General features: G+C 44.8%; 1 protein-coding gene across 1 annotated transcript in view; it reads right to left on the bottom strand.

The window, feature by feature from the left end:
• The window catches only part of DPYSL5 (dihydropyrimidinase like 5), a 74078-nt gene that overhangs the window by 21065 nt on the left and 31407 nt on the right, over positions 1–21606 (bottom strand). The window contains exons 3-5 of the mRNA XM_036224395.1: positions 2913–3071; positions 1043–1222; positions 266–334 (exon numbers count right to left, since the gene is read on the bottom strand). Coding sequence (XP_036080288.1) covers positions 266–334; positions 1043–1222; positions 2913–3071 — 408 coding nt within the window. The remainder of the gene's footprint in view (positions 1–265; positions 335–1042; positions 1223–2912; positions 3072–21606) is intronic.

Here is a 21606-nt window from a genome sequence, read left to right as displayed (position 1 = left end):
CTCACACGATTTCCCTCGGATCCTTGAAATCGGACTCAAATGAAGTGGTCTGGTTTCCCCCAAATTGTCTCTCCTAGGGAAGCTCAAGGCCATGTCAGCCTCGGCATGGCGGACCCTGTTCCCTGGGAAGATTCCGGGTGGGAATTTCACCCACGGAGAAAGCGATAGCATGCCGCTTATGTTTACCGATGTCTCTTCTATCCTGAAGATTCTGTGAATCTGCAGGAAAGAAGCTGACAAAGGACACACAGGAAGTCTTCCTCACCTCCTCTGGACGGCTGATCTCGATGCCTTCCGGGCCTGTGATACCCAAATCTAGAGCCTCCTTAGCACCCTGAAAAATAGAAAAATAAAGAAAATTGAGAGAAACATAGAGATACAAATAAAATAACAACAACAACAACAACAACACACACACACACACACACACACACACACACAGAGTGAACCCAAGGGATGGTAAAATATGCTAGACATGGCCCATTCTAGTAGGCTTGCTACTTTCCTCACTTTTTTAATATTCATCTTCTAAAGAAGGCAGAATAATCACAGGGCTGCCTTTTAGGAAGGCTCTTGAGTCTCACTTCATAATAAGTGAAAAATCTCCTCCTTTTAAAAAATACAGTTCTGTAGCTAGTGAAGGGACCGGGGACACCAAAGACAAGCACTCTTTATTGATCCGAAAGTCATAATTTCCTTGTCGGAAAGCTCATTAAAATATTTCTTAGCGGCGCTCTAAATCTCTTTGCCGTAATGGAATTTAAATATCATTATCATTAGAATTAAGACATCATCATCTAAGACTTAGAAGCCTTTTTGTACTGTAAAGATAGCTGTTTTTTATAGATAATAGAAAAGTTTGGATTTTTCTGACAAAGATGTTTTCATCTGGAGTATTAAACATTAAACATTCTTTTAAACTTTCTTTTACAGCTCGTTTTGTCTGAAACCTGGCAGGATAGGTAATGGGCGGTCAGGAATCCCCTGAGAATTCTCTACCCGGACCCCAGCCCCTCTCCCCCAACATTCTCCGCCGCCTTGCCTCCGCCACGAGCTCCCCATTTTCAGCATGGACTCGGGCAATTGCGCCAATGTCTTTGCAAGCGTGCAGCACTTGGTACAGCTCACTGTCCCGAAGCATATACAAGTCCTTGTAGGTCATGAACATCTGGAACGAGTTGACACCCTTCTCTCTCACCAGCGTCTCCATTTCTGCTTTCACCTGGAAAGCAAAATGCAAAGGCAATGCCACACGTGCACAGATGTTCAGGAGGCTGACCGGCAGCTGCTGGCCCGGCACGGAGGAGATCCTGTGGCCTGTCCCCCCAACCCCATGGTGCGAGTGGTGTTCCAAAGGAGGCACACTAATGATAAAAATCCAGAAACTCTGGGGGAAGATCTAATTTAGGAGCTAAGCAGAATATAAACAAATCTATGTGGACGAGGAGGTTCCTATTTATAGGAGGAAAAAAATGGAAGCAATGTCGGTCTGATGATAAGAAAATAAATCGAGTTTCATCGACCTGACAGAACGTCAGATGGCCATTGCACCGATGGTCGTGAAGGCCATGTGGCCAAATAGAAACACTCACACGTAAGCGAAAGCATTACTGCGTAAAAAGCACGTGTAAAAAGAAGGAAATAAGCTAAATCAACAACAGTGATTGTGTTACAGTGGCCAGATTATGGGCTTCCTTTCTTTTCTGTTTTTAAAATCTGTAGTTAGAAAAAAAAATTATTTGATTATTAGAGAACAAATGTAAAGTTCTTAGATGCATGCAAATCCCCATAACCTCTGGGGGCAGGGGAGGGGGGGAGGCTAGGCATGGCTGGCCTGACCTCAGTGTGCTGAGAATCTGATGGGGCCATCTAATCAGGGCCAGCCCTGGGAGAGGAGAATGTCTGAAATGCACAAAACTCCCATATGAGAAAAGGAATGGCTGGCATCCAGTGTGGTCTGTACTGTAAGCCTGGGAGGTCTTCATGGTGTGAGGCTTGGGAGGGCCTCCAAGGCCTTTCATAAGCACCCGGTTGGAAATAATGGAAGGGATCCAAGGGCAGAAATTCAGCGAGGCTGTTAATGACCCTCTCAGAAGGGAGCCAGGCCCTTCAGACCAGGGTCCACAGCTGAAGAATTTTGTACAACTTCTTAATGCTTATTTATTTTTATGACTCCGGGGCATCTACCCAAGTATTGACATGTGGTAGTGGATAAATAATCAATGAAAAAATTAATATCCAGGTTGCTTCCCGGGGGTAATAAGCAGTAAAACCCCAGAAACAAAGCAAAATCTACTTGCCTGTCTATCTGTTTTCAGGAAGAGCAAGAAGTGGGAATGTGGGAAAAGGAGACTGGACTCTGGCCCCGCGGCCAGTGGCAGGAAAGCCAGGGGCCAGGGGCACGGGCTGAGCTGAGAAAGGGCTCGGCGGGAGACAGCTTCCGCCATACACCAGGAGCAGCCTCAGGGCTCTCAGAGCAGAAGCTTGGCCACCCTCTGTTCTGAGACCTCAGCTCAGTGCTGTCACTCCCAGCACAAAAACAGTATGAACCTCAGAGCCTGACCCTTGCTGAGCCCATCATTCAGCAGCGTCCCCATTGGTGTCAGAGGCATTTTAATGTTAAGCATTTGGAGACTCTGAAAGTCTTGGGGTCAGAGTGAGGAGCCAGCCTGGAGGTCTCCTGCTGTAGACTTTGTATCTGTTGGAAAACTGGCTCTTAAAATTAGGCAGGACAGGTCCACCTGTCCCCTTGTAGAATCATGAGTATATTTTCTTTGCATTTGGTGGAGTTAGAATGGTGGTGGGAGGGGCGTCCCCTACCTGCGAGAGAACACCGCACCCCAGCTGGCTCCCACCAAATGGCCCCTCTGCCTAAAAGAGCATTTGTTTTTCTTTTAAGATTCCACTGTTACCTTGGGTGCCCACCAGGTGATCCCCACATGGAGGGCGTAGTCACAGCAGACCTTGGGGTCAGCTAGACTCCGGCACTTCTCATAGGCATCCACAAGGGAGGTCTCCTTGTCAGGTAGGACGTGGCCGATGATCATGGTGGTCCCTCCAACTAGGGCTGCCTGGGGAGACAGAAAAGCAGTCTCATCACATCTCTTCCCACGCCCAAGTCTCTGGCATGGAGGGACACGGGGTCCTCAGGTGGACATTCAGGGTAGATTCTACCTCACAAGAGGCTGAGGCCCAAATGCAGCAATGTTTGGGAAACTGTAGCAGCTTTCTGAAGGTGCAGGAGCCGGGGTGTAACTATCACTACTGGGGATCCAGCACACGAACCTGCTTCCTCATCTTGGGTTGTGGCTCTACACTTTGGAAAAACCACTAAGCGTATTATCCAACCCCTATTTCCCAATGAGAAGATCTTCCCCCCCATATGCATGATTTTTGGCCATCCTGAATATATAGATGGCACAATCAAATATTTACATATGACATTAACAACGATCAAATGACTATTTATAATATTTATTTAGTTACACACATATATTTAAACCATAATGAATAAAATATCGATTTGGCTATATCGTTTTGTTTTATTCTCTCAGAGTTCATGAAACAATTCTATTCAAAGTTTTCATACATGTCTTCAACATCGAGGTCTTTGTCTTCAGTTTTTCCAAGCACATTAACTTCATTTCCATCTACCTTGTTTGAGATAGAGCACTTTTTAGATCCCTTCATGATTTATCAGTGCAATTTATCCTATTTACAATCTCTACAAGATACCACTTTAAAAAGCTTCACTTGTGATCAATCACGAAGCATACTCCTAGGAATAATTACCAAATCTGTATTAAAGAACCTCTCCTCTCCCCTTTTATTAACCAATTTGGTCAGGCAACCTCCATGAGCTTCCAAAACCAGCACTGACCAAAGCCCGCTCCAGGCTAACGCACTGTTCCCAAACAAAACTTTATTAAAATTATAATAATTGAGATGGGATCCCATAATATGAGAGACTTTGTGAAGACTCTGATATACGGTAACTCTCTTTTTCTGGTGAGTAAAAGTTTGGACTAAACCTGTCCGATTTGGGTCCTTCATCGATTTGGAATCAGCGCCAAGTTTGAGTCCTTGCTAAGCTACCTCCCAGCTGGATAACCTTAGCTGGGTGACTTAACGTCTCTGAGACGCAGGTTCTTTACCTAAGCAATTGGAACAGCTTCCTTTGCTTGATGGTTGTGAAAGTCAAATGAAATATCCCTTATAGAGTGGACTTACGGAGGGGACTTCGGAAAGTCTTATCTTAATGTGTGTATTTAATCATTCAGAACTTAGCCGTTTATCTCTTTTCTCTGGGACAGAAAAAGAGCACAATGAAATTTTCGTAATGATTTCTTGCTTCTCTATTCAGTTAGATCCTTGATCACGCATCGGAAATTTGCCGGGGAATAAGAACTAAAAAATTTTAAAAAGTCAGTTCAGTGGTCAAACAACAATTAAAATGTGAATTCTTGCAACATTGATTCTAATGCTGACCCTGGTTGGGCCACGGAGACTACTCCCCATGTTGTCGTGGGAAACCCCGGAGTCTGACTTCTTGCATAGCTTAAAGCTACCAACAGAGGGTAGCAGTTCTGCACTACCCATGGAGGAACCGTGGCGGGGGAGGTGGCGAAATGGAGAGCCGGGGAAGAACAGCAGACTGTAGCTTTACTAGCTGCCTTCTATTTCTGATTTGGCTGGATTGTGCCAGGCTGATTCATCCTCACGGCAGGTGGTTGTACTCTACATATTTTGTCCTGAAATGCATTTCTTGCTATTACATATGGATATGGGGGTGTCTGGTAGATTGGGATTTTACACACTTAATTATTTTATTTTTCTGTGGTTCTAGATTGCTTTCCTTTGTACACCCCTACCCCCAATACGTCTGTGGTATTAGATAGAAAAAAGGGACTCTGGAAACAGCGGTGTGATAAGAGATTGTTCTTAATATCTGTGGGTCCCAGAACGAGAGTAGAAAAGGAGGTCCACGTGCTGAATCCCTAAATAGTTAAAAATTACAGATTAAGCTACCAACTGTTACAATCTGTCTTCCTACTCTGACAAATATATGGTCATAATGACCAATGAGGCCAGGTTCGAATTTAGAATTCTTGGAGGCCAAGCAGTTCTGAACTACTTTGCAGGGGACAATGGCCTTCAGCCTCTGCCCCTGCCCCCAGCCCACACCTCCTGACCCTGCATTCATCCTACAGCCCTCAGGTCTACGCTCTGCTCAGTCCCTGAAAAATTCTACCCATGGGTCTAGGTGTGCACACACTGGTGGCCTGGTCCCCAGGAGGACAGAATCAGGCCTGTGTAGGCCTTGGAAGTGTTCAGGCCATTTGTCATAGAATTCCAGGGACCAGAATGTGGTCTCGGCGTGGGAAATTAGCCTCTGGGCAGACATAACCCCTCTAGCCTGGGTCTCAGGATGGTCACCAAAAAGGCTCTGGAAGGAGTTGGGAGCATCAGACCGTGGTTCTGACTTTCCCACTTACTGTTGCAAGCCAGGGGCAGTTCTGTGCCTGCTCTGCACCTTGCCTCTCCGGGGCACAGAGAGGACCATGTGGCAATGGACGTGAGCATCTACAAGCTGGGAAGGGGCACAGAAATCTCTGGAATAATGATTTCTGCTGTTACCCAGGCCTCAAAACAAGAGAGATCAGCAAACACTCTCCCAGCTGCAGTTTCGAGCACTTGTTTTCCTCTCAGGCAAGAGACGCACAGAACTGGCTTTTAAAATATGTGCAGTTCCTACCCATGGGATGAATGCCGACAAAGCTCAGTCTTTGCGGGAATGCAATATCACAGATGTGACAGACCTTTTTACTGTCACCCCCCACAAGACAGCCTTGCAAAAATCGACAGCCGAGCACGACCCGATCCTGTTCCTCAAGCTTTTAAAAGGATTCCGTTTACGAATAAGTGACTGTTGAATGTTCACAACTGTTTTTACGCAAAAATGGTGTTGGGTAAGCAAGCTGTGGAAGATCTTTAACGGAAGTCAATAGAAGTGATGCTCGTGGAGGCTAAATCTAACATGGAAAAAGGGTGATGTTATGAGTGAAAAAGGCAGAATCCAATATGTGTATTCAAGATGCTTAGAACTATGTTTAAACACACACACACCCACATGAAGAAAAAAAAATGGAAGGAAATATACCAAAACATTAACAATAACTGTTTTGCAGTGATGAGATTCTGAGTAATTTATTTTTTCTAATTTCCTAAAATTTATTTAGTAGGATGTATTACTTTTATAATATACATTTAAACTAAATTCAGAGGAAGCTTAAACTATTTAAAATTTAGTTAACCATGCTTATGGGTTTAAAATCTTTTTCTTTTAAAGTTATGAAACGTTTCAACCATGCAGTAAAAATCTGGAAAATAATACATCGCATACCCATTAACAGAGGTTAACATTCTTGCTGTATTTACATCTCATGCTTTTTTATAAAAAAATAAAATAAAATATTTCCAATACAAATGAATCCTTCCTTCTTATTTCTTATCCCTCTCCCCCGAGGTTGATTAAAAATTTCTACCATTTTTTTTTTATGCTTTTATTATTTGTTTTATGCATGTTTAAGAAAAAGGTATACACATGGTATTGTACTATCCATACCCTTTTGCAACTTGCTTTTCTCACTCAACATCATTAAGATTCGTTTATGTAGATCTATTTTATTCATTTTAATTCATTATATGAACATTCTTCCAGGTATGTATTCACTTCCGGGTTCAAGACATTTACGGCCACACGCGGCGTTAGCTCATTCTTGAGCACACGTGAGCGGTCCCCAAATTCAGGGTCTTATGTTGCCAGGAAGTGGAATTGCAGCTTTGTGACACATGTGCACCTCCAACTATACCAGACGTGACATGGAACAGCTAGCTCACGAGGGCCTCCTGGAGCCTGGTGGCTGACGGAACTGCTCATTTACCAACCCAAGTCCTTACCATTTTCTTTCTTTCTTTCTTTCTTTTTACAATAGCTGCTGCCCAGCCAATCATTCCCCATTGTGTCTGGGGCATTCGTTTTTATTGTGAATGTGGGACTTCACATGTCTCACTATCATGTTAATATGGTGGACATTAACAACATGTGTTTAACCAACAGACTCAGCACATTTGGCAGGCAAGGAAACATAATTTTACGATTTCAAAAGGTTCCATTATTTTGTTTTTGACATTCACGATGTACTGCTGGGTCAATCTGGACTTATTCGGTGCCCAGTAATGTCACCACCATTTGCTCCCTAAGAAAACCCAATACACGTCATGGCAAATGCATTTTATGACACAGTTTCCAGGCACACACTGGGCAGGAACCTGTACTGAACGCAACTGAAACCTCTTTTAAATGTCATCGTTATGCTGCAGAAGTTATTGGACCACTGTGGGGTACACGGGGGTTTCCATATTGACCAGGGACTTGCTCAGCAAGTTGAAAAGAAATTTCAAATATGATTTATTTGCTGACATCATGCTGCTGGCAAGAACGATGTATTCACACTTCCTGGCGTCGTTAGGGCAAATCACTGGGGAGTCGCTCTCTCTTATCATCTACATTGCTGCAGCTCTCTTCGTGGTTTGCTGAGTTTCCGGCAGCAATGTTTTCCCTACCTCTCCCACTCCACCCATACTCCTGAAAGAAAAAGGTTTGGTCCTCTTGCTCCAAGGCCAAGAACCAATAGGTCGAGGCACAAACTTGGTGCTCTGCTGTTGAGAAGGCACTGGAGCCAGAGCTAATCCATGGGGTTTTTCCTTGGGGGTAAGGGGGAGACTTCCTAGAATGTATTTTCATCCCTGTGCACAAAAAAGGGGTGTGTTTTGGGAAAGGATGACTGGAATCAGGAAAGCAGTATCTGCTACCATCCAGCTGTACAGATGAAGGGCAACTCAATCTTTAAAGACTGAGAATCAACTCCTAAGTACATGGATGTGCTTTGCAAACTAAGTGAAAGGCAGACGTTTCTGCATTTCTGAATGCGGCTGGGGAAGCCATCGTCTGGGCTGATGGATTTGCTTCCCTTGGAATTGCTGAACCACTTACTTTTCTTTTCACATTAAAATTATCTTCCATCTTTAACTCAGGCTCTCCCAAAGTACAAGGAAAAAAAAAAAAAAACAGCTCAGTGGTTTCTCTCTTGCTTTGAGTAAAGTCCTTCACTGAACTTCAGGGATCTGTCAGGTGTCTATTGGCTTTCTGGTAAGCCAGCCTTTTTTTTTTGCTGTTGTTGTTTAATTAAAAAAAAATATATTATTACTACTATTTCGTAGAAAGCCAGCTTATAAGGACAATCATACCTTGGGATGTAAGGAACGCCCCAAAAGGAGGACCTGAGCATTTCGTCAAGTCAGGTGATATACGTATGGTACTTAGAACTACACCTGGCACTCAGGAAATACATTTCCCATCTTGAAACACAAGCCCACCAGCAAGGGTCAGCTTCAGGAGCACGTGGCCTGTGCAGTCCTGCAGTGCCCTGCATATAGAAAGGCTCCGTGCTTAGTTTAATGCTATGCTGTTGCTGCCTTGAAATTCTTAATAATTTTTTTTTAAAAAAGAGCCTAATCTAGAGATATGAGGCTCTGAACAAACTTACACTGGGTTTCCCTGCCAACGCAGCCAGTTCATACTGGGGGCTCAGGACACTGACCCTTTCTCCGATAATTCCCTTCCAGGCTGCCTGAATGTTGACCATTGCCTCTTTTGGAGTCTCCCTAACACTTTCTATCAAATGTCCCTTTTCTCTGAAAAAATAGATAAACAGACAAAATAACACACCAAAAACACCCCAGCTTTTCTCCAGGGCATCCAAGTGATGTGTGATCAGTCAGTCCCCTGGGGCTGCCCTGTTTGTCCCACTGGCTACCACAGCTCTCAAGCCTTTTCTCGACCCATAGTTTGAAGCCTGTTGAGTTCATCCTGCAGCTGACTGGTTTTCAACAAACTATACATTTGCAAATCATTGCATTCCAAACCTTCCCTTAACTTCCCACTCCTACCTTCAGGGTCAGAAGCCTCTAGTACATTATCTAGGGCATGGTCCTGACCTTGAAATGCTCTCACTCGAAGCATTACCATTTCTAAAACTCACACTTCATTCTTTGAACTTTCTGCAGAGGAAACAGGCAACGTTAAATCCACAATAATGTCCCTTGGGAAAGGGACATTTTCTCACACTTAATCTCTCTGCAATTTAAAGGCACATTATCTATTTAGAGGCAAAACAGTATAGTGACAACAATCAGACATTACGGCAGGCAGACCGAGATTTAAATCCCAGCTCTGTCATTTATTAGTTGTAAGACCTTGGGCAAGTTACTTAATGTCTTTGAGCTCCATTTCCTCATTCGTAAAATGGGGTACTAATACATCCCCCATGGGGTTACTATGAGAATTAAAGGAGATGATGCATATAAAGCACCTAGCACAGGACCTGCTCATAGTAGGAACCCCAAAAAGTGGTAGTGATTTATAACACAGTTTTAAGTCTATTTACAGTACAATTATAACTATTATAACTGACGGACAATAAACATAATTTGTAGGCAGCACTTATGCAAACAATACGTGCCCTCTGCTATGTGTATCAGATGCTCCAGAAGACGTGAGCAATGCAAGCACCGCGAGGGTGCTTAGAGTCCGATGAGCAAATAAGAAAAGCAGAAAGTTCATTTTTAATAGAAATGACTTCAAAATGGCACGAGAGTGCAAGGGATCGCAGGATAATACGCCTCGAAGATGATGACAGCCTCGAAGAAGGACAGGACACCCTAGGATGGGCAGGCTGAGAGCTGGACGGCGGTAGGCATGACGTGCGACATGCTGGGGGTAGGACATGGTGTGGGGAAGTCAGAGGCACAGCCGGAGGACTGGCAATAAATAGACCTGTTTGGTTTTGGCCGAGGCAGATCTGAGTAGGGCAAACTGTGGACCTTGATGAACCTGGATTCTGTCTGGCCAGCAAAGCTGAGCAACTTGCGTTTGTGGAGGTGGTGGGAATGAGGGGTGGTGGGAATGAGGGGGCTCAGGCAGTGCGCGGTTTAGAAGCGCGTGGACAGACTCTGGTCACGGCCCCATGTCTGGACACAGCTGTAGTCACGGCAGGCTTCTGGGCAGAGGAAGAACCTGAAAATCAGACTCCAGAACATCGCTCGCTGTGGAGTGCGTGCACCCTGAGATGACGGGCCTGAACTGGGGGACTGGGATGCGAAGACATGAGTGAAAACCTGTTTCTTGGAAAAACCAAGGTTTGATGACTGAAGAGGAGAGGGTTTTATGTCTGCGTGGCCGAAAAAATAGTATTAGTAGAGAAACAATCAAATTTAGAAGATTTGGGAATTTGGGGGCATCTTAAGCTAGAGCTACTTGAGGGACACTCAAGTGGGGAGGAAAATCTCTAATATCTAACATCCACTGAGCGCTTATTCTATGCCTGTTTAATTTTCACAATAGCCCTGGGAAATAGGTGCATTATTACCTCCATTATTCAGATGAAGGGTTGACAGTCGTACCTATTAGGCTGGGAGGGACACCTCTTCCCATCCATTCAGGAAGGGGGTGGACAAAAGCGGTGCCTGCCGATTAGAGGTGGCATGGAAGAGAACCCTGGGTGAGCAGGCCCTTGGTCTCAGCCTTCTTAGCCAAGTAGGAAATAAACACCAATATTCTGGAGGAAAGGGCAGTTGAGAGTGTGTTAGTCTGAGCCATGGGGAGGCCTGGGAAAACCATATGGGAGATCTACTGCAGACGCAACAAGAGAAGGCTGACAAGGATGTGCCGTTGTAATGGGCTAGTTCTGTGAAGCCAGGAATGGGCAGAGAAAGCAGGCTGGGATGGCTGAGGGAGTGGGAACCACGGGGTCAGGGATGGCTGACAAAGGGTCCCAGTCAGAGGTCCAGCACAGCCCCCAAAATGGGGAGGAGGATCCAAGGGCATGGCCCAGAGTTTGGTTAGGACTTAAAGAACACGACATTTGCATTTTTAAGTGCATTAGAAATGAAGTCCATTTTCTGATGGTGTGCAGAGGCAGGGTGCTCCGGTGGGAGACACCTGAACTCTGGAGTCCAGCAGACCTGGATCCCAGCGCTGGGGGTACTGCTGAGGAGTCCTGAGGCCTGGGGCAAGTGAGCGCTGGCTTGGGTGGATGGGGGTGTCATTCCAGGAAGGAAGGATCCCTGGGAGAGGAGCGGGGTTCTCGTGTATGTGTTGAGTTTGAGGGAGGTGCACAGAGGTGTCTAGGCTGTAGCTATAAATGTGGCAGTCATCAGTAACAGGTTAGATAGAGAGTAGGTAAGAGGAAAAGACAATGTGAGCCAGGAGACTGAGAGGCAGCCGTATAGAGAGGACTAAGATAAAGACAAAACCCAGTAGGAGAATGGGAACAGCCATGTGGTAGGAGGAAGGTCAGGCTGGCTGAGGTCAGGGAAGCCAAGAGAACCCTCCCACCAAGGCAAGTCACTCCCTTGCTCACTCACTGGCTCCCAGAAGAGGTGAGCTGCCCTAGAGGTTAAGGCGCAGGCCCTCCCGGGAGCCCTGAGCTCCCACTCCCTCGAGGTGAATAACCCAGGGCAGCTTTTGGGTCTCAGGGACAGTGAGTACATCTGGTCAGGAAACCCGATTTAAGCCAGCCTGGCTCCTGCCTGATGGGTAGACCCTGGGTGCACGCCCCACTAACGTAAGCAGCAGCCCCGCTGAGAAGTGACAGAAGGTCTGAGATTCCATGGGAAACCTCGTCTCCCCGCCTCCCTTCAGCCTCATCAATAGAGAACAGGCCTGACTGCCATGCTACAGGGAGTAGCTGGGTCATGCACAGGTCACAAGGGGTCCGTGCAAGGGCTCCTGCCCCATTCCCCTTCTGTCACCAATTTTTAAATACGAACGGGAGCTGGCTCTCTCCAGGGCTGCTCAGGTACTGCTGGCGGCAGAACCACTGACCCAGCCTGGAAAAGCTCATTTCAGAGGAGCCCGCAGGGAAAGATGGGTCCTAGGCTCCGGGATTCTCTCCCTGGGAGGGGTCCAAGGCAGCAGGGGGCACCCCCACTATAGAAACTTCTGGATGAAAATAGACCCAGAGAGAGAATCTCCTGGAGAGCTACACAGCAGCCCAAGGGCCAGGTCCCTTTTCCCTCCAGGCTCTAAGTGCTCCAGGAATGGGTCACCGGCACAGCAAAGTACGTCCCTCATCCAGTCTTCACAACCACCGTGGGCGAGGCACGTTTCATCATCTCGGTGTTTTAGAGATGAGCCGAGACTGGGATGTAGGTAGTTTTACTCCAAATCCCACACTTCTCTGTAATACCGAGAGATCGGATGCTGCTGAAATAGTAACTAGGCACAGACCTTCATAGCCTGGGGTGATCCCAACCCCAACTTCGGGGTCTCCCAGAAGGTGTACTTAAAATAGACAACCGATAAGGAAGTACATACATCGACCTTGATGGTTTTCCATTTTGGAACCAGGAATACGTGAAAACCAACCAGTGGGAGAAGTGTAAAAGCATGAGCGGTTTTTACTGTGCGAGCTGACACATGTTGCCATGCTTAAGACGTTTCTTTGAAACCCTGGGGTGAATTATGTTACTTCCCAGACATGGCAGACTAGCGTGTCCCAGGGATACGGAAGCTGCCTGCTGGCAAAAAGTGATGCCACTGTCCCTGAAGCCATCGGAGCAACGTGGCAGTTAGATCCTAGGTTGGACTGACTTTCAGGAGAGAAATTCACTTTCATTGACAGCTTACTGTGGGCAATGTTCTTAACATTTGTTGTCCTATTTATCAGAATGATTCTGTAACTGAAAGCAAGGACTCAGATATTTGCATATCCACCTTCATGGCAGCATTAATCATAATAGTCAATAGGTGGAAGCACCCCAAGTGTCTCCTGGCCCATGAATGGGCAAAACAAATGTGTTGTAAACACACAATGGAACGTCATCCAGGCTGAAAGAGGAAGGAAATCTCGACACAGCCTACAAGGTGGATAAACCTGGAAGACGTTACACTAAGTGAAATAAGCCAGGCACAAATGGACAAACGCTATATGATTCCACTTGGATGAGGAACCTAGAGTAAGTCAAATTTAGAGACAGAAGGTGGAATGGTGGTTGGCAGGGGCTCGGGGGAGAGGGGAATGGGGAAGTTAGTATTTAATGGGTACGGAGTTTCAGTTGGGGAGGAAGAAAAAGTTCTGGAGATGTATTATTGTGGTGACAACTCTGTGAAAGTAGTTAATGCCCCCGAACTGTGCAATTAAAGTTAGTTAAAATGTTAAATTATATGCACACTTTATTATAATAGAAAAATTCAGAAATATGATTCTGTAGGGTGCAGAATCTGCACTTCTCAGTTTACAGATTAGAAAACTGAGGTTCAGAGGGAATCGCACAGCAAGCCCGAAAGAGGGTCCATCCGACCCTAGAGCCCCCAGCTCTCCTTTATGTCATGCCGTTGGCCTTTCTGGATAGCCCTGGCCTGACCGAGGGGCGCTCTGGCTCCAAGAGGGATGGAGAAAAGCCCAAGTGAAACGAGACCTCACCGCAGTTTAGAAACAGAGAGGTAGGCGTGGCTTGGGCTTGAATTACAGGGCTAAAACTTGAGAATTGCGCCAACATCGAAAATTATGAAATGAGGAGCTCCAGGCCTCTCTCTAATCCAGAATGATTATCTTCACTGCCGAGCATCCAATTTAAATTCATTGTGTTTAATACAAAGCCACAGCACAGAGCCGGCTGTCTCCCGACACGCAGTTACCATGGAGACTGGAGATGATCCTCAAAGGGAGTTATGTGGCAGAGAGAATGTGGCTGCCAGCTTCTGAGAAGCTCAGGGGCCTGGGGAAACCATTCTAAAATAGAGCCGCACAGAGGGGCCCTTTGTCGCGCTCCTCCTTAGCAAAGCCCCTTTTCATCTCAAAGTGGGAAAGTTTTGAGGCAAGCAGGCCACGACTACCTTTATTAAAAGTCCAGGCTGCCCACAGATGCCGGGGGGTGGGGGTGGGGTGGGATTGATCAGCAATCCAGAAATAAAACACATGTAACCCCACTTGCTCTTCTTTCCTCATCTACTCCAGCGTTGGCAAGACCTCATTTTGGTCCCAAAGCTAAGTGATAACAGTGCCATCACGCTGTTGAAAAAGGCTACCCTAAGGCCTTCCTGGATACTCTAGGAATGGGGGCTGGAGTTGAGGCTGGGAAGCAAGTAGACCTCTTCCTGCACTCATCAGTTTGGCAAGTTATTTCACCTCCCTGAGACTCACGCCCCATCCCCAGAAAAGAATCATAATAAGATCTGCCCTGAGGGGGGCTTTAAAAGATCAAAATAAATGTGTAATGGATAAAGAAGTGCTCTGACAAGTGGGTCTGAGGCCCAGGCTGAACAGCTCAGTCACCCCTATCCATGGGATCCCGGAGCCCATTAGGCTCAAAATACTAAACACTACATTCTCCAAACAGCAGGAGACTTTGATGGGCCACCAAGTCTAGGGCTTAAGAGATCTGGAGCCAGAGAGCTCTCCCAAACACATGTGTCATTTAGAGTGTCGGAAGCCTGGCAAAGAGAAAAGCCACAGCCCCGGGGGCCTGGTGGTAACAGAGGCTACCGAGAAGGACGGAAACCTGACAGAGAGGAGAGAGGGTGGCAATGGCTCAGTGATTAGAGTTTTGGTCCCCAAAAGTTTTTTCCAAATCTAGTCTCAGAGCTCCTTGGTCTACCTCTATTCTCCACTAACTCTGAGTATAAGGCAAAGAAGGAGCAGAATGGATTCTTCCCCACGATGTCATCACAATTTACTGTACATTGATATGGATCACGTGAAAACAACACCCTCATCAACACGTAGCCCAGCATCACGGAGGACAACATCCTCATGGCCTCATTGGAACCCCCGAACACCCAATAAAGTTCCTTTTAACACACACACACACACACACACACGCACGCACACACGCACACACACAATAATAGGTTCTTTTCCCTCCAAACAACTTGAGAAATTTTAAAGAAAATTCCTCACTCCTAGCTAACAGAAAGGGACTGTGCTAAGGGCTGAGAATGTTTATCAAGTGTTTAGTTAATGCACTCAGTTTACAGTTCTCTTAAGTTTTTGGTTTACGGCCTGCACTAAAAAAGTATGCTTGCAAGGATGTAGAATAGCCAAAACAAAGAACAAAGTTGGAGAACTTATATTACCTGCTTCTGAGTCTTATTGTTAAAGCTCGAATAATCAAGACAATGTGGAATTGGTATAAAGACAGGCAAATAGATCAAAAGAACAGAATAGAGCCCAGAAATAGACCCACATATCCACAGTTAACTGATTTTTGAAAAGGGACAAGATTTTCAATAAATGGTGCTGGAATAATTGGAGAGCCACGTGCAACAAAAACTGAGCCTCAACCCTTACCACCTACCATATATAAAAACTTAAAGTGAATCATAGATCTAGATGTAAGAGCTAAGATTATAAAATTTCCAAAAGAAAACATCGTAGAAAATCTTAGTGACCTCGGATTTCACAAAAGTTTGATTACAGCACAGAAATGAACTATAAAAGAAAAAAAAATCAATAAATTGGATTTCGAAATTAAAAACTTTTGTTATTTAAAAGGCACTGTTAAGAAAATGAAGATGTAAGTCACAAACTAGGAGAAAATATTTGTAAAACATGTACCCAAAAAATGACTTGTAACTAGAATAGATAAACAACTCAGACAACCCAATAAAAAGAAGACTAACAACTCGATTAAAATATGGGCAAAAGAAATGAACACTTCACTACAGATATATAGAGGGCACATGTAAAGATACTCAACATTGGCCATTAGGGAAATGAAAATTAAAACCATAATGAGATACCAATACACCTCTGTTAGCATGACTAAAATTAAGAAGATTGACCATAACAAGTGACGGCAGAGATGTGGAGCCTGGAAAGAATATAAACTGTTACAAGCACTTTGGAAAAGTTTGACAATTTCTTAAAACCTGAACACACACCGACCATATGTCCAAGCATTCCACATCTAGGTAACTAGTCCAAGCAGATGTAAGCATGTAAGTACATGCGAACACTTGTACACAGATGTTCATAGCAGATTTATCTGTAATAGCCAAAAACTTAATAATGCTGAGTGAAAGAGATCAGATCAAAAAAGAAATACATACCGTATTATTCCATTTCTGTAAAAATGTGAGAAAATGCAAGCTAATCTTATAGCAACAGAAAACAGATCAGCGATTACCTGGGGTGGGGACGGGTTAGAAGGGACACAAAGAAGCTTTGGAGGGGTGATGGATATGTTTATTATATTAATGGAGAAGGCTTCTCAGTGTATACACATACCAAAACTTACCAAACTATATACTTTAGAAATAAGCAGCTTATAGTATGTCAATTTTACCTTAATCAAGTTGCTGAATAAAAAAAGAAACATAGATTTTTTTTTTTAAAGGTGATTTCCTTGGTTATCTAATCATGACCTTCTTCATTCTGTAATACCCTTCTCAAGAATATAGTCCACCGACATATACCAAGTTTAATTTTATGTTTAAATTAATTGAAAATACCGTGGAGAGTTTAAATATAAAAAGAGAAGTTATTTATGGATTGGGGGTTGGAGTCATTCATCCCTAATGGTACTTCCAGCTCTAAAACTGTGTGTTTTGGTGAGTGTGAGTGTGTGAATATGTGAGTATGAGTATGTGAGGGTGAAGAAGTGTGTGAATGTGTATATGTTAGTGTAAGAGATAAACATTAGTTAGTGAGAAAGTTCTCACTACAGTTGGCCTATAGTTTCATCTTCAGTCACTAATTAAAGATCTTTATAGCTAATTTTTAATTAACCGGAAATAAAAAAGGATCAGAAGGAGAGAAGAACATGGTTGGCTACGGTGATAATCGGAGGGAACAGTGAGGCAGGAACCACCAAGGAGAAAATATACAGCATCTACGCACATTTCTACCTGTCAATGAACCTTTCTAAGACCCTTACGTTCAGCACAGGAATATGGCACTCTCAGATCAGAGGCAACCTGAGCAAGGTTTGGGAGAAGAGGTACTTCCTATTAAGATTTCTGAAGCTTTCCAGAGGGCCATATTCAAGTATTCCTTGAAATGTTAAAAAATATATATATGCAGGCTTTAAGAAAAGAAAAAAAAAAAAGGAAGAAAAACATTCACGTTCTATAAGCATCACTGATGTATACATACAGTACATGATGTATTTTTCTTCTTTTTTAATTTCTTCAACCCTAGAGGTGGAAAGCATAAATGAGAAGCAGCAGAACTTCTTGTACAAACTATGAAAGTTCCCAAGGTTTTTGGGTTCAATTGCAGAGGGTGTGTTTTTTCTATCTTTGAACAAAAGGTTTTAAAATGCAATAATCTCTCTGCAGATAAATTCTTTGCAAACACTCATTTATTGTAGGAATTGAGGAGCTGCTTGGTCACCATAGGAGATTTCTTTCCAATACTAGATGTGAAAATCCATAAGAAATGATAGATCTCCTCTCTTCCACTTGTTCTAAGAAGGGTCAACCTGGCCTACCTACATTTTGGCCTGCCAATTAACGCAGGTATAGAAGGAAAGTTGCCAAAAAGGTCTTGTTAAGAAGATAACTGATTTGACGCGGGACATCTTTAATTGGCTCCTGAGGCCTGCACAGTTTATGACTGGCTATTTCTGCTTTCAAGAAAGAGAGAGGAAATTAACTAGAATTCATCACCATTCGATCAGATTCCATTTGGAACATAAAAGACACATACTCAACCCTAAGAATTGAAATGGAATCAAATGTTTTAAGTTCTTATTTGATGCTAAACAGTTTAATCCACATACTCATGAGAAAACTGTACAAATGGATTTTCCAGGGGTTGGTCCTCAATCAGCATGATCTATCTATCTATCTATCTATCTATCTATCTATCTATCTATCTATCTATCTATCTGTTTATTTATTTATTTAACAAGCACATTCATATTGTGCTTAGTAAGCATGCAAAACTATTTTAAGTTCTTTACCAATAGTAACTTAATTAACACATACAAAACACTATTATAATCTCCATTTTCTAGTGAAGGAAATTGAAGGGCAGAGACGAATTTGTCCAAATCACACAGCTCGTAAACGTGGAGCTGAAATTCAAACTCTGGAGGTCTCCTCTGGTCTGTGTTCATAACTACCATGCTACACTCACATTCGTCTATTTCTTAAATGTCTGTGAATGTTTAGAGCTTTGTGAATTCTGCAGTGACTCATGAGTTAGGTATAAATCGTAGTCTCTGCCTCTCAAAGAGTCTTTCGATTTAGCTGAGAGATAAACTTTGTGCAGAAAACAATTGGGAAGCCCCGGGATGACAAATTGTTGAGGTTGATGAGAAGAAAGCGGGATCCTGGCCCTGCATTAGCAGGAGGAAGAGTGTGACATGAGTGAGGCCGGCCCCGAAGGATGGTTCTATGGATGGGTGGGTCGAGATGGCAGGAGGGAGCATGGATGTTCCTGAGGGGGAAGGCTGGGAAATCCATCTTCCTGATGGGCGGGCACACGCTGGGGAGCGGCTGGAAATGAGGATTCGATGGGAGCATCTGGTCTGACGGGGAGCTGCCCAGGGCAAAGATTCAGAAACCCAAACTCAATGTCTTAGTCAAAAGGGAGCCATTGCAGGTTCTCAAGCAGGGTCATAATATAAAGCACAGAAAACTGGGAAGTAAGGGGTGGCCAAGGTGACTTTTGATGGAAAAAATACAAACGTGGAGTCTTAAAAAGTAGGTTAAGCAAAATCGGTGGAGTGGAGATGTACCAGGGCAAAATGTCTGTGCATGGGACCCCTTATGGTAGGCAGATGACCCCCAGTAACTCACACCCTGTACAATCCCCTCCCGTTGCGAGTGGGAGGGACCCTGTGAATAGACAGCATACCACACCCGTGATTAGGTTGTTATGTGGCACAGCTGACTTTAAGGGAGAATATTTCAGTGGGCCTAAGCTAATCAGGTGAGCTCTTAAAGGGACAGGTTCTTCCTAATGAAAGGGATTTGAAGTCAGAGAGATTTGACGTGTGAGAGGGATTCAAAATGGGAGAGTCTGTGTTGCTGGCTTTGAAGATGGAGGGGCCACATGGCAAGGAATGCTGACAGCCTCTAGGAGCCGAGAGGACAGTCCGCAAGGAATGGGGACTTGACTCCATGAGCTGTAAGAAACTGAATTCTGCCCAGCCATGTGAACTTGCCAGAGGACCGTGAACTCCAGTCGAGAATATAGCCCAGCTGACGCTTTGACTATCTTTGGGAGACCCTGAGCGAAGAACCCAGTCACACTGCGCCCAGACTTTGGACCTACAGAACTATGAGCTCATAAATGGGTATTGTTTTAAATTGCTAAATCTGTGGTAATTTGTTATGAAATAGTAGAAAAGTAATACAACCCCTACGAGAGTACTAGGTGCCACTGGAAGAAGTAGGAGAAGGGATGCCCCCTGTGTGGCTGGGGAGGGAAAGTCACCTCACGAAGCATTCATGGACTTCTTTAGTGCGACTGTGGGTGATTCACGGAGGAGCCCAGCTATGCTGATCCCAACCAGCACAGCCGGGCCAGAAAGGCAGCGAGTGGGTCAGCAAGAATGGGCATAATGTGGCAGCAGCTGGTCCAGAAAAACGGGCAGCACGGGCACTAGATGAACAGCAGAACAATTTTACTGCAAAGCTGAAGTGGGTAGATCAAGAAACCTAAGGGAATGGAAGACAAGCCAAGGCCAAGCCTGGAGTGGAAGCAGGCAGTCACAGCCACAGCCTGGGGACCAACATTTATCGCCTGCACACCCTGTGCCAGGCACTGTGTGAAGTGTTCTCAAGCATCCCCTCATTAGCTCTCACGATAACCATTTATAAGTGGTAAAAGCCATCCAGCTCTAAGGCACGGATAGCAGTGTTATTCCTCCAGGGATGAGCGGTGTTTTATAAAGTACTGGCTCAGGGAGGAAGAGAGCTCACTCCACTGTCTGCCTGATACATGTCAATTCCGTGATGCTTGCCTCTGGTCCAGGCAAGTTCAGAGCCATAGAGGGTCAAGGAAACTATTTGCATGCAGCCCACTAAGAGGTCACAGGCTGTCTGAAAGGGGTGACTGTCCAGCTCTGGGGCGTCAGGAGTCCCTGAGCAGCATGGTGACAAGGGCCTCAGACTGAGACTCTTATATTCTGGTCCAACTACCTCCGGGATTTGGGGCAACTCATTCATCTTCTTATCAGTGGGACGGTGGAACTAGATTTCTAAGGTCCCATCCAGCTTTTTAACAAGAATAAAGACATAAGTGAACTTGAGGACATTGATTAATAAGCAAGATCACATGAGTCTGGATCCTGATAAGCAGGAAGTGTTATTATAGAGCTAAAAGACTAAAACGTCATTTTGGCCAGAATTAAACAGAAATGGACAGAATACTGGAGACAAGGTAAAAGAAGAAAGGAAGTGAGCAGCATTTAAATGTTTAATTCTGAGAGAGCAAATTTCAAAGGCAAAGAGTTCACAGAGTCTGCCCAGTGGATAAATGGATAAATGGAAGCCTTCGTAAGGATGCTGGCAGACGGGGCACCGAAGGGAATTCATTTATGTCCTAGCCTGTCATATCTCAGGACTCTGTCAGATTAGGTCCAGTCCTCTGCAGCGGGAGAGAGGAAGGAGGGTCAGGACTCCCCACTGGGGGTGGGATGTGGCGGGCATTCCTAGCAATGCCACTGAACATGCTGCGGACCAGTCCTATGCTGGCCAAACACCCTTCTGGTTAGTGTTTAGCTTCCCCTGCAGGTTGACTACAAGACTAGATGTCCTACTGGTGCTGAGTTTGAGTTAGTGGGAGGCTGTCTCTGTGACCAGATGGTCCTGGCACAGGGAAGAGGGAGTCTCTGGGCCCTCAAAGAAGGACAGACCCAGCAGGACTACTACGGGATGACACTACCACTACCACAGCCAACTTCCCTCTCACTGAGGATGGTTTCTGTGGGCTATAGACAGGAAAGCAGAACATAGGGCCAGGGAGACTTAGCAAGTACAGGCTGGGTTTTGGGAGCCCAACGATGGGACACGAGAATGTAAATAGGAAAGAAGCAAATAAATAAAACTGGCAAGGGCAAGGCAGGACCAAGCTTTCAAAGGAGATTTAGATGTCAGCCCTGCCTTGTAAGGTAGGGGTCAGACAGGCAGCAGGAGTAACAGCCGGGACAACGTGCCATTCAAAACAGCTGAGTAAGCTCCTTAATGCATCTGTCAGGGCTAGAATCATTAGGGCTGCTTTCAAAAATACTGATGGGGAAGAGGCAGACTTAGAGACATTAATTTCATTGGGCTGGGGTGGACCTGGACACTGGTGTCTTTTAAATTAAAATCCCCCAAATAGATTTAACGTAATTTGTTGCCATGGGTTGAAAACCATTGGCCTAGACAGTAGTTATTAATATGTTTTTGGAGGAGCAGGAAGCAGAAAAGGCATCTAGGAAGCTTTTTTTCTTTTAATCTTTGGCCATGCCTGCCTGCTTCGTCATCTCAGTGAAGGGGCTGTGCCTACACTTTAAAAAGCCTGATTCTGATATTCCCACCTGGCC

Source organism: Rousettus aegyptiacus, unplaced genomic scaffold, assembly GCF_014176215.1.
Source record: "Rousettus aegyptiacus isolate mRouAeg1 unplaced genomic scaffold, mRouAeg1.p scaffold_m13_p_7, whole genome shotgun sequence".
In the NCBI taxonomy this organism is placed as follows: domain Eukaryota; kingdom Metazoa; phylum Chordata; class Mammalia; order Chiroptera; family Pteropodidae; genus Rousettus; species Rousettus aegyptiacus.
This window is presented reverse-complemented; position numbering and strand designations above follow the sequence as displayed.